Genomic DNA, 12,545 nt, shown 5'->3' on the forward strand with positions numbered 1-12,545 from the left:
GGTTGACTATTGATGATCATGCTCAGTAGTTGATAAACTGAATGAGTATTTTGCATCTACGTTCACACATGAGGAGATATTCAATAAGGGAAGTGCCACAAGTTTATCAAACTCGAACAGTGAGCTAAGTGATTTTGTAATAACTGAGAGCAAAGTGGTGGAGAAATTGTTGAAGTTAAACATAAAAACGGCACCTGGGGTAGACGGGATCTATCGAGTTATATTAAAGGAGGCAGCAAAGGAAGTAAGTAAACCCTTAGCCATAATTATGAGAGCTTCCTTGGACTCAGGGGAGGTCCTCATGGACTGGAGGTGTGCAAATGTAGCACCAATTCACAAAGGGGGTTGAAAAGGTGACAAGTAACTATAGACATGTTAGTTTAACTTGTGTTTTGGGGAAAATAATGGAATTACTGTTAAAGAAGCATTGCAGGATCATCTAGACAAGACTGCAGTAATAGTTAAGACACAGCATGTGTTTGTTAAAGGGAGGTTTTGTCTAACCATTTGATTGGATACTACGATGTGGTCACAAAGGAACTGAATGCCAAAAATAATTTTGATATCATATACTTGAATTTCAGGAAAACTTTTGATACTGTTGCACATTGAAGACTGGTATACAAATTGGAGAGGTATGGCATTAAGGGTAAGTTGCTACAATAGATAATGAAATGGTTGAGTTGGAGATGACAGGAGTGGTAATCAATGGACACTGCTTTTCGTGGACAAATGTTATTAGTGGAGTTCCCCATTGTTCGGTGTTAGGCCCATTGTTGTTTTGTATATTTATCAATGATATTGCAAGTTTGCAGATGATACAAAGGTTGGTAGGGTTGTTAACGACAGTAAAGACAGTATACTACTCCAACTGTATCTAGATAAGTTGGGCAAATGGGCTGAGAAGTGGCAACTGAAGTTTAACCTTGACAAATGCCAAGTACTGCATATGGGTAGCAATAATCAAAGAGAAATGTATCAACTGTGTGGTACTACACTCAGGGAAGTGGAAAGTGAAAAATATCTGGGGGTAATTGTGCAGTCAAATATGAAGTTCGCTGAACAGTGTAGATGGGCTTCCAGGGCAGGTCAATGGAGTCTTGTCAATGATACAAAGGGTACTAGGAAAGTTTTGCAATACAGCTTTGTTTATTTAATTTTTTCAAAGTAATTTCCTCTACATTCAATACACCTCTCCATCCTCCGAAACCAATCTTTAAACCAGTTCTGCCAAGTTTCACTAGGGAGTAAAGCACACTCGTTGTCCCAAGCCCGTAAAAGGTCCTCATCACTGGAAAACCGCCTCCCTTTTAGCTTCATTTTCACATGCGGGAACAGTGCAAAGTCGCAGGGAGCAAGGTCTGGACTGTAGGGAGGGTGCTCGAGAAGTTTCAGTCCTGTCGTGGTCAAATATTTGGTGCAGGCTTTGGCGCGGTGAGCTGCAGCATTATCGTGATGGAGGTACCAGGTGTCCATTCTTGACTTTGGCCGCAGGTTCTTCATAGATCCAATGACTTTAGGCAGGCATTGTTCAGTATACCACTTAGCTGTGACTGTCTTCTGCGTGTCCAAAACGACACGTTCCACAATTCCACTCGATTTGAAAAATACAGCTATCATTTTCTTCTTTACAGATCGGGATTTTCTGACAATTACGGGTGTATCGTCATCATCAAAGACCCAAACTTTGTTTTGAGCCTTGGTCGGCAGATCGTAATAGTACAGCCAAGTCTCGTCACCTGTCACGATGTTGTTCACATACCGAGATTGTCCCTTATCAAACTTTTTTAACATCTCCCGGCACCGTCACACGTCGTGTCATCTGCTCTTCAGTCAGTTGATGCGGCACCCAGAGAGAAAAAAGTTTCTTCACGTGCAAATGATCTTGCAGAATCGAACGAATTGCTGGTGCATTTAGGCCCCAAAGTATCCTCTATCTGTTGGTAGGTCACTCGCCTGTTTTCGTCAAGCATTTTCCTCACAGCAGTAATGTTTTCCGCCGTAACTGACGTTCGTGGCCTTCCCGGCCTCTCATAATCCTCCAGAGTGAAATTTCCCCTTTGGAATTCTCTATACCACCTGAATATCGTTGTACGATGTGGACAATCATCATCTAGTGCAGAGTCATTTCTTCTAAGCACTGGTCTATGGTTAAACCACGCACGAAATTATACCGCAAAACTGTCCCTATCTCATTTCGTGACCACGATGCCATCGCAAGCACTTTACACTCTCACTACTAATGAATAACTGAGCCCATCGACTTGGCGCGGCGGCTACTATGCACGTATGAACATGTCTCAACATGCAGCAACAAGCAGCTTCCTGTGATTCATTGTTGGGTCATATTGCAAAACTTTCCTAGTACCCTTTGTATATAGGAATTTTGCTAGCAGGGACAGGAAAGTGATTATACAAGGCAATGGTCAGGCCAGACCTAGAGTACTGTGTACAGATCTGGAGGCTTCATTTTAGGAAGGTTGTAGAGTTGCTTGAACGAGTACAAAGAAGGGCAACAAGATTGGTGAGGGGGAACAAAAGGGTGCTCTTACCAAGAAAGGCTTGAGTTCTGCAAATTGCAGTGCCTGGAGAGTAGGCACCTACAAGGTGATCTGATTGAGGTGTATAAGGCCTTGAATGGGTTGAGCAAGCTGAATGCTGATGAGATTCTTCCTCTTGCTCAGATTAAGAACCTGGGGGAGCACAGATTCAAATTGAGGAAGGACAGTTGTAGAATAGATGTGCGGAAATTTGCCTTTAGCCAGCAGGTATTTGATTGGTGGAACAGATTTCCATCTTTTTTTGTGGAAGTTGATAGCCTAAATAAATTTAAGCCTGAGCTAGACAGGCATTTGGAATGAATGGAGGGTTGAAATGAGAGATTTTTTTTTTTTTTTTTTGGCTGATACTGCCTAAGCTTGATTTCTTGCATTGTATGCCTCTTCTAATGCTAATGAATGTCAAAATGTATTGATGGATGATTAAACTGATTAGGTGATACACTACAGCATTCATGGAAAACTTTGCCATAAGTGTTTTTTATATATATATATATATATGGTAAAAAATTTTCTGTTCAATAAACATTGTGCTGTTAAAGTGATTTTGTGTGTTATGATCCAATGAAGCATTACAACCTCAAATATTTACTGCACTTTTAGCAGAAGCTGTATGGCTTTATGAGTAAATTTGATAGATCATGGACTTGTTTGGCAGCCAGCTGACTTTCTATTATGAATTCCTAAGACCAAAGCATGTTTCCTTACAGCTGTCAATAGTCTTCAGGCTCCAAACAGAATTCATAAGTACTGAGTTGCCAAAAAAAGTGAGGGAGGGGTACTTCTCATTATCATTGCAGACAGAGAAATAGATATTTTGCTGTATCAGTTCTTCATAATAATGAAAGAAGAAAGAATTGATGTACAGTGATCCTTAGTTGAGAAAGTGACAAGTGTACAAGGAAGCTTGACTTTCAGAAAGTTAAGAAGAAAAACTAGTTCAGATCTCTTTCTGGTGAAGCTTTGTAAGTACTCCTGGCAATCAAGTCTAGGCAGCAGGGTCATTGTTCTAAACAAAACTTTGACTCAACATTTCTGAAGAGGGCAGAGTTTGCAACAACATTCTTTTTGAAGCAATCTTAATCAGTTAATGTCTAACAGACAACTTTAAAAAAATGGAAGGTAAGAATAGTTGATTTTTAGTATAGTTTTCACACATACACTTCTCAACACATGCAGCAGATAGATGCTGAAATTATTTATTTATCATTCCACCCTAAGCTCAACCTTTTTTTTTTTTTTCAGCAGTGGGTCATATCTTATGTTGGAAAATGCCTCATACCACCTGGGGAGGGATCTAGAAACTACCAGAATCAATAATCCCCCACACCCATCTGCACCTGGCACCGCTAAATGTTTTTGGTAATTACATAAAGGAATTTTATGCTAAACACTATTAATGCACAATTATAACAAAATTCCCATTCTTACCTATGCTAAAAGGCAGTAACTATGAACCATAGGCTCCCATCACATTGAATCCCCATATCATAATTTCTAGCAATAAAAATAAAATTTAAACTATGCATTTTTCTTTATTTCTGATTTTTAAATTCAGTTGCATACTTTTTTACATTAATATTTCCCAAATCAATCAGCGGAGCCACTGACAGGAGCATCATGGGCTGCTTGTGGCAAGTTTTCTGCAGATTGGTCATCCCTGATCTAACTGTATAATGGTTTTATAATAAATGTGCTAAGGCTGTTTAAGATAAGGATACTGCAATATTGCAAGTTGGCTTGTATCCAGATTTATTAGGTTTATTTTTTGTCTACATTAAAGCTTGCAGCATTTGCAAAGAAGTTATTAATTAATCCAAACTTGATTTTGAAAAAGACTGAGTGCAAAAAATTGATTTTACTCAGATGATAGTCTGGTCTTTTGCCAGGGCTATTGGCTATTGTGTTGTTTCCGCATCTAATGATAAAGCTGACATATTAGTTTCTTACTTTTCACTCTTGCATTGTTGAGCTTGGTAAATCTCCTAACTAAATCCTCCTCATTTATCCCTTGTATGTCTGTTCTTTGAAAAAAAAAAAAAACGTTCCTACACATGTATTTCTTGAAAGTTATAATTTACAGAAATTCAAGTCCAGCATCACCAGTTATCATCTGCCTTCTCAGTATTCAGATCATACACAATTCTAGAGATCTATATAATTCTAATACCTTTTTTTGTTAGGGATCATCGTCTAAAAAAATACTAAAACTCTTTATTAGAAATATTACAACTGAAATGCAGTTAACACAATTGGAAGAGATCTATAAAAAATCACGACATATTAAATTATTACATCACAAGAAATGAAGAAGTAAAATATCATATTAATGTGACTTTAACCCTTACATTATCAATGTGATTTTTTAACCCGAACATATTTCACAATGGTCAATCTGATGAAATATTTGTCATGTGGTTAATCATAAGTTATTTTGCGGGTTATGGATTATGATGCCAAGAAATCAGGTGGACACAGAAAGTTTAAATTTTATTACAGGCTTGACACCAATTTATTTTGAAAGCACAGGCCCAATAAAAAAGACTCTGTGGACCCTTTGGCCTGTGGTCTAAGTCAAGAATTGCCTATTCCTGATTTAGATCTTATTAATCATTATCATGAGATTTATTAAGACTCTTTGAAGTATTTATTGAAAATTTTTATTGTTTTTGAATTAGTCTAACACATTCTTTTCTAAATATAATTTTTCATTGACAGGAAGGATTACGTACATTAGTAATAGCAGAGAAGTTGCTTACTAAAGATGAATTAGATAAATTCAATCAAGACCTCTTGGAAGCACGTAGTCAGATGACAGACCGTGAAAGAAAGGTAGCTGTGTAAATAATTTTAAATGATATTTTACATAAATTTGTTTTGTCATTCTGTCTTAACGTAATGCCTGTTTTGTTTAGAAAAATTTATTATGTAATCAACATCTTATACCACATCTTACATATTATGCCTCAGGTTTTCTATATAATCATCCTCATTTTCTAAGCATTCTGTGAACTGCCTTTTGTGCATGCTACCAAGTTCAGTCGTTTGAATTTGGGAGGAAACACTGCATTCTTTGGTGTTTAAAATGCACCATTGTTTTCTATCTTGCACACTTACTACTGAGTTAACTCCGTTAAAATATGAGGATTGTGTGATGAATTTTTAGGTTAGCATAGAAGAAGTTAGACTTCTTCCATACTAATGTTGACTCTACACTATTTTTTGAAGTAGTCTCCTAACTCAGTACTTTTCTAGTGATGCTCCAGATCTATGATCCCAGTTTGTAGTCACTTTCTTGAATGTCCTGAAAAGAGGAGAATACAACCACTTTCACCTCATCGTCCTATCCAATTGTTTTTAATTTTTTAGTTTCAAGAATTGGTGGAAATCAGATGTGCTATGTCTGGCAGTATGGCAGGTGGGATAACAAGTCTGATGAATTGCGGCCAATGTGTAAATAACCCCAGATGCTCACATTTGGCAAAACCAGGGTCCTGAGCTGGATATCATCATTCTTCTCTTTTTTTGGTGATTCCTTTTTACTTCTGGCTCTCTCTCTCTCTCTCTCTCTCTCTCTCTCTCTCTCTCTCTCTCTCTCTCTCTCTCTCTCTCTCTCTCTCTCTCAGGATAATTCGGGGAATATTTTTTTTTTTGGCTGGTGCAGCACAAGCCTCAGACTTCCTTGTGCCATATTGCTAATAATAATAATAATAATAAAAGATGCATTGTTCTGTGAAACAAAACACCTTTAGTCGGCTTTCTGGCCTCTCTTACTTTATTGCATCATGTTATTTAGTTAGTATAGACTAAATTAGTTAGGTATTGCTTGATTGTCGTTTGTCGTTTTGGAAGATAATGTTCAATTATGAATCCCAGAATACAGATGTCGTGGTGACCTTGCCTGCCAATAGGGTTGACTTGACCTTCTCTGGAAGTGATGAATTAGCATGTTTCCATTGTTTTGATTGCAATTTTGACTCTGGTTGGTAGTGTTGAAGCCATGTTTCATCCACAGTAACATATCTGACCATAAAGGTGCAAAACTTAAAAAAATAAGCTTTACATCAAAGATGTTTCTGATCAGGTGCCAAAAGGCAAGGAACCAATCATGCATAAACCTTGCCATACCTAATTCATTTGAGAGAACATTTTGCATTCATTCAGTTGAGCCTCAAGTCAAAAAATTCAATGTCTGGGTAAGAAAACTTAAGAAAGAATACATAAGAATATGAAATAAAATGTAAGAATAATAAGAAAACTATTCCCTAATGGTTTTAGTGTTATACAGCAAAGTTTTGCACTTACCAATAAAAAAATATATAATCAAATCATTCAAAACTGCCTGTGCTATAAGTTGAGTGAGTTTTTACCCTCACACTAAACACTTGTGTAATGGAATATTCCCCCTCTTATAACCACTTCTTTTATAAGCACTTCTTCTGACTTCATTTGCTGTAATATTACAGATAATAATGAAAATTGGCATTTTTAGTTTATTGAAAACTTTATTTCTTTGGTGCCTTATTTTTCGCTATTATTTATAATTTAAGTATTGTAAATATTGTAGTTGAAACTCTATATAATGACCCCCAGGGGAATGAGAAGAACGGTTTTATATAGGAAGGATGTTATATAGATAATTCATAAAATCACCAACAAAATAAGTAAAAGCTTGAACATTTGATGTAATTCTACTAATACAAAACTACAGTATTAAACAAGAAAATTATGATTCTAAATTTTGCATTGTTGTAGAGTGCAGTAAGGTTACAGTGAAATTGTAAATTTTACTACCTAGGCTACATACATATCAAGATATTTGTTTCATACTTTAATCTGTCAAAACACGCTATTTCAATGGTAGAACATGTTTTAAAAGAGAATTATGAAGATGTGCGATAGCAGTTATTTCACTTTCACAGTTAAAAAATTGGCTTTAAAAAATTGACATACAAGTTCTAATCCTTGATGAGTATTTTTCACTGAAACTTCTTGTTCAACTACAGTGCGTTCCTCTTCATGTGCATATCCTGAAGCATTTAGTGTCCACATCCACTTCTACATAATCTTTGAAGCTCAACTCCTGTAAGTTTAGGTGATGGAATGCATGCTCAGATATTTCTTTCCTATTATCAGACTGTTGTTTGCAATTAATAGAGGAAGAAGCATGCGAAACTTCACACATTGCATCATTCAAGACAGTAAATCCAGCATATTTGAAGCAGTTGGCTATCACTTTTTCATCAGCTTCATCCCATGCTGAAACACATGGCCCACAGGATGTCGCTTTCACATTGAATTTTGCTTTTTAGACATAGTGCAATTTTATTTAATAGCATTCTTTGGTAGATTTTTTTTAAACACTGAATTACACCTTGATGAAGTGGCTGAATAACTGACATCATACTTGGTGATATGTACTCAACAGTGATTACACATAGGTCATTTACTTGTCAGTGAGGGGTACAGTTATTCACAAACAGCAATTCTCCTCACTCAACCTGCAATATAAGTCTCTGATCCATTCTTCATAGATTTATGATGTCATACATGCCTTTTGGTTTGCTCGATACATAGTCAGTAATGTCTTCAAACCTTTAAAGGTGTCTGGCTTTCCCAATAATTAAAAGAGGATGCTTCTCTGTGCAAGACATGTTTGCTGCTAGGAGAAGATTAATCCATTGTTTGGCCTTTTTTTTTCTGCCACTACAGTTCTTGCCTTTAAATGTAAGTGTTTTATCTGGTAGCAATTTAAAAAAAAAGTTCGGTTTCATCAGAATTGAAGGTGTCAGTATGTCAGAAAAACATTTTTTTAAATGATTTTCCTTCCATTCCATTGTAGCATCAATGTCCATGGCTGCACTTTCACCACACGTTTTTGAATGACAGGCCATGACGAATCTTAAATTTCTGGAACCGTCCATCTGAACTTTTAAATTCCTCTTATCCATTTGATGTGGAAACAATTCAGCCTTGGCTTTTAAAAGATTACCTTCTACGGGAACTTTTTTTTGTATGCATCTTCATTAGCCATTCCAAAAGTGTCTTCTCAAGATCTGGATACTTCACCTTTCATACTCAAATCCTACCCTGTGCAGCAGATTTCTCTAAGCTCTCATTCTTTTTCTGATCTTTCAGAATAGTAAACAGAGTACTTTTAGGAATGCCAAACTGTTTGGTGATATCAATTACTTCAATATATTTCATGCATTCTGTCATTTTTAAATGCAAATATTGTAATAAAAAAGTAAAAATTCAGATTAAGAGGTAGAAATTTATGGTTTTATAGAGAAATCCTTTTATTTTCAATGTTGTTGTACTGAATGTAAAATAGCTTTAGGTTAATGAGAAATTGGCACTGACCAACCACATAGGATGTTTAAAAGAGATCACTATAAGAGCTTCAACTGTAATAAGTTACAGAAAATGCTTTCCTATATGTTAGCTTGCTTTTATATTTAAAATTCTATTTTAACAGGTAGCAGAGGTGTATGATTCCATAGAAAGAAACCTTACTCTCCTAGGGGCAACAGCAGTTGAAGACCGTCTTCAAGATGGAGTATATGAAACTTTAACTGCACTAAGAGATGCTGGTATTAAGGTATGTATTTACATATACAGGGTGATTCACTACCAGTGCGACAAACTTGCAGGAGGTGTAGGGGGCACAAAGACGAATCGGAATCACATAGCATTGCAGGGTCCAAAATGCCTTCGTCATGTGGTAGAGGACATTGAACGGGAGGTCATGTGAACAGCGATCCTGCTGGAAGTCAGCATTTGTGAACCGGTTCCCAAGGCAGTAGGATGGAAGAGTATTCAAACGTTGAACTGGCCGACATGCACCTCTCGTATGGAGCTGTGGACTGTAACGGGCGCGTCACTCTGCGTTTGTACCAGGAACGTTTCCCGCACAGGCGTGCTCCTCATCATATGATTTTAATCGTATAATGAGAAGGTTACGTGAGACTGGTTGTTTCACGAGAGGAAAGATGAATCGAGAACAAACAACGAGGACGCCAGACAATGAGGAGAATGTCCTACATCTTGCAGAAGGCAATCCGAGTACGAGTACTCGAGCGATAGGCCAACGATTGAGTATTTCCTAATCCGCTGTATAGAGGATACTGTCAACAAACCAAATGAGTTCATACCATCTGCAACGCGTCCAATCATTGGAGCCTGCGGATTATCTACTCCGGAGGACTTTTGCTACTTGGTTTCTTCAACAGAAATGGTTCACAAGTGCTGACTTCCAGCGGGATCGCTGCTCACGCGACCTCCCGTTCAACGTCCTCTACCGCATGATGAACGCATTTCGGACCCTGCAATGCTATGTGATTCCGATTCGTCTTTGTGCCCCCTACACCTCCTGCAAGTTTGTCGCACTGGTAGTGAATCAACCTGTATATATGTATTTACAAGTCAAGTTTCTATTACATATGGTCATTAGCATTTTCCCTCATATCTCTTTCAGAATTCTAAAGTTTATAATATAATATGTACTAAACAGTCATAATAAAAAAAAAAAAGGAAAAGCAAATAACAAAATAAGAGTTTAAAATATTATTTGAAACTTTAAACCAGCCTTAATACACAAATATTTTGTATACACAAAATACCATTACAGCATTTCTTGTTATATATAATAAGAACTTTCTTCAAATTTTCAAAAATGTAACTTTGGCATGCCATCTATCAGAGAAAACATGTTTTGTGAGAGAGAATATTTTTCTATTTCAACCGAGGGTGACTGAAGCATACTTTCTGGAGTAAACGTGCTACATTTTCAATGGAATTTGTTTCAATAACTTTAGCAGTGTTCTTTATTTTCTCTAAGTTTTGGTTAGCAGAAAATGCGATCATATTTTTCACATTAAGCACAACTCTTGTTTCCTCAGGCACAGCCAATTTCAACCACAATATCAGTAATTATTTGCAAAAGTTTTATCAAAGTCTCATTCATTTTCTATGATATGATGCCACCTGGTAAGTTTGAAAAATAAGCCATAATGAATTTGGATGGAGTGTCGTATTAACTTTTTTGGCAGTAGTTTTTTCATTATGCATACTGAAGATATATCATCTTCATAAAAACTGTTGATAGTCTTTTGTCTTGTTAAAATTTTTTGCATAACAGAGTGTAGTAGAGATCAATTTCCTCACCTAGTCAGAATGAGTTGAGGAGGAAGTGCAAATCCAGGTATAGTTTCTTTGAATATCTTGGAGATGTGATAGAATTTCACAAATATTTTCTTGCTATTGGGCACCAATAGGTCAGCATCAGCTGTATACTTCCTCTGTAATTCTGTGGGGGGTATGCATTAAAATAAGTCAGGGAGAGCAATGGAGGGAAAAGAATTTTAAGAGTTCTTTGAACTTTCTTTGTGTAAGGAGCTGTGTTAGTCAGGAACACAGAACATTTTCAATTTTAATTCCATCTGGCCAAAGCATAGAACAGTCATTTGTAAAAAGTTGAGCAACAGCTAAGTTTTTTTTTTTTTTTATCTTTACCTTTTTAGGTGGAAGTAAATATTGGTTTGAGGGCTTATTGGTCTCCCTGTTTCCAATGTTTGTTTTGGCAGTGTATCTTCTCACAGCCTTGATTATCTTGTGAATGGAAATTCAAATATTTTTTCCAGAAAATTCAGCCATACATGTTTGTAAAATATGAGTGTTACATGGTAATTTTTTCTTAATTAATGCTTACTTGGAACATGTTTCTTTGCATATTTTTTTTCAATAAAAATTTTAAAAGAAGTATCTCTCTCAATTTCTACAGATGCTTGCTGGTCAATGAAAGCGTGACTTAAATTGAATTAAAACTGAGATTGCTTGCTGAAAACCCAGAATGCATAACTGGTATGCATGTTTTTATGTTATGTCACCAGTTTTCCAACTTACAACTACTTTGTGTTTGAACATCTGTAAATATTGGGGGGGGGAGAACTAATCACTACCAGAATTCATGGCTGCGAGTGCCAAGAAAAGTGATCTAGCGATTTTCCAAAGCAATTTGAAAGCGTCCTTTCTATAAACGAGTTGTATAAGAGATTTCTAGTCTTTTCTTTCAAAGTTATTTATTTTAGGCTCCTTCTAAATAAACAGGCAAGATTTATACCAAGAAAGGAAATACACCTTTCTTTTGTATTTATAAAACTAAAAAGACAAACTAATGGAAGTGCTGTGGCTCAGGGGAGAACTGCGGGGGGGGGGGACCTTTGTCCTCTGAATCACAATCTATCGAAATGCACTGCTTGTTTGATGTGTGTGGAGCAATCAGGAATGGGACATGATATTGCCAGGGGGAATGTCTGTGTATGCACAATGTAAGGAGTGTGAGGAAATCAGACGCCAACTCAGCATTGTTATGGACTTATATGAGAGCTTGAAGGACAGGGCGGATGTCCTCGAAGGATTTAAATTGAGGGCCCATCAAGCTCTCAGCAGCCCACATCAATGCTAGAGGTTGCACATCTTGCAACACAGCAGCAACCCCCAAGGCAGAATGCACTAGTCCCAAAGGAACTAGTTGTTGTAGGTGACTCTATTGTCACAGAAACGGGGAACATATTGTGCAAAAAGGATAGATAGAACAGGACCAGGGGTATGTCTTCCAGGGGCAAAGGTTGATGATGTTGTAGAGCAGATATCATATTTTAAGGGCACAAAGTTGGCACTAATGATATTAAGAGCAGGAGACCGGTGCAATTACTTAACAAGTACAAGTCAATGCTAAATAAAAGCTGTAAGTTAGGGTTGAATTTGAAAGTGTCTGCAATTCTGCCCATACATGATGGGAGAGAGTATGTGATGAGAACCTTGTTGATCAATTCAGCCCTGGAGAGATTGTGCAAGGCTCAAGGGATAGAATTTTTCTTAGCCTGGTCTGTGCTTGTTAACAGGAGAGACTGCTTCTACAGGGATGGGATACACTTAAATAGAATGGGTGCAAGAATATTTGCTGATGCTATCAAGGCAGAGTTA

General features: G+C 36.9%; 1 protein-coding gene across 1 annotated transcript in view; it reads left to right on the forward strand.

Annotated features, from left to right (window-relative positions):
* The window catches only part of LOC150091794 (phospholipid-transporting ATPase IF-like), a 438,958-nt gene that overhangs the window by 230,947 nt on the left and 195,466 nt on the right, over positions 1-12,545 (forward strand). Inside the window, exons 16-17 of the mRNA XM_090369752.1 lie at positions 5,277-5,390; positions 9,037-9,159. Coding sequence (XP_090225878.1) covers positions 5,277-5,390; positions 9,037-9,159 — 237 coding nt within the window. The remainder of the gene's footprint in view (positions 1-5,276; positions 5,391-9,036; positions 9,160-12,545) is intronic.

The sequence above is a fragment of the Mastigoproctus giganteus genome, chromosome 1 (genome assembly GCF_048544385.1).
Source record: "Mastigoproctus giganteus isolate SK-2022 chromosome 1, ASM4854438v1, whole genome shotgun sequence".
Classification (NCBI taxonomy): Eukaryota; Metazoa; Arthropoda; class Arachnida; order Uropygi; family Thelyphonidae; genus Mastigoproctus; species Mastigoproctus giganteus.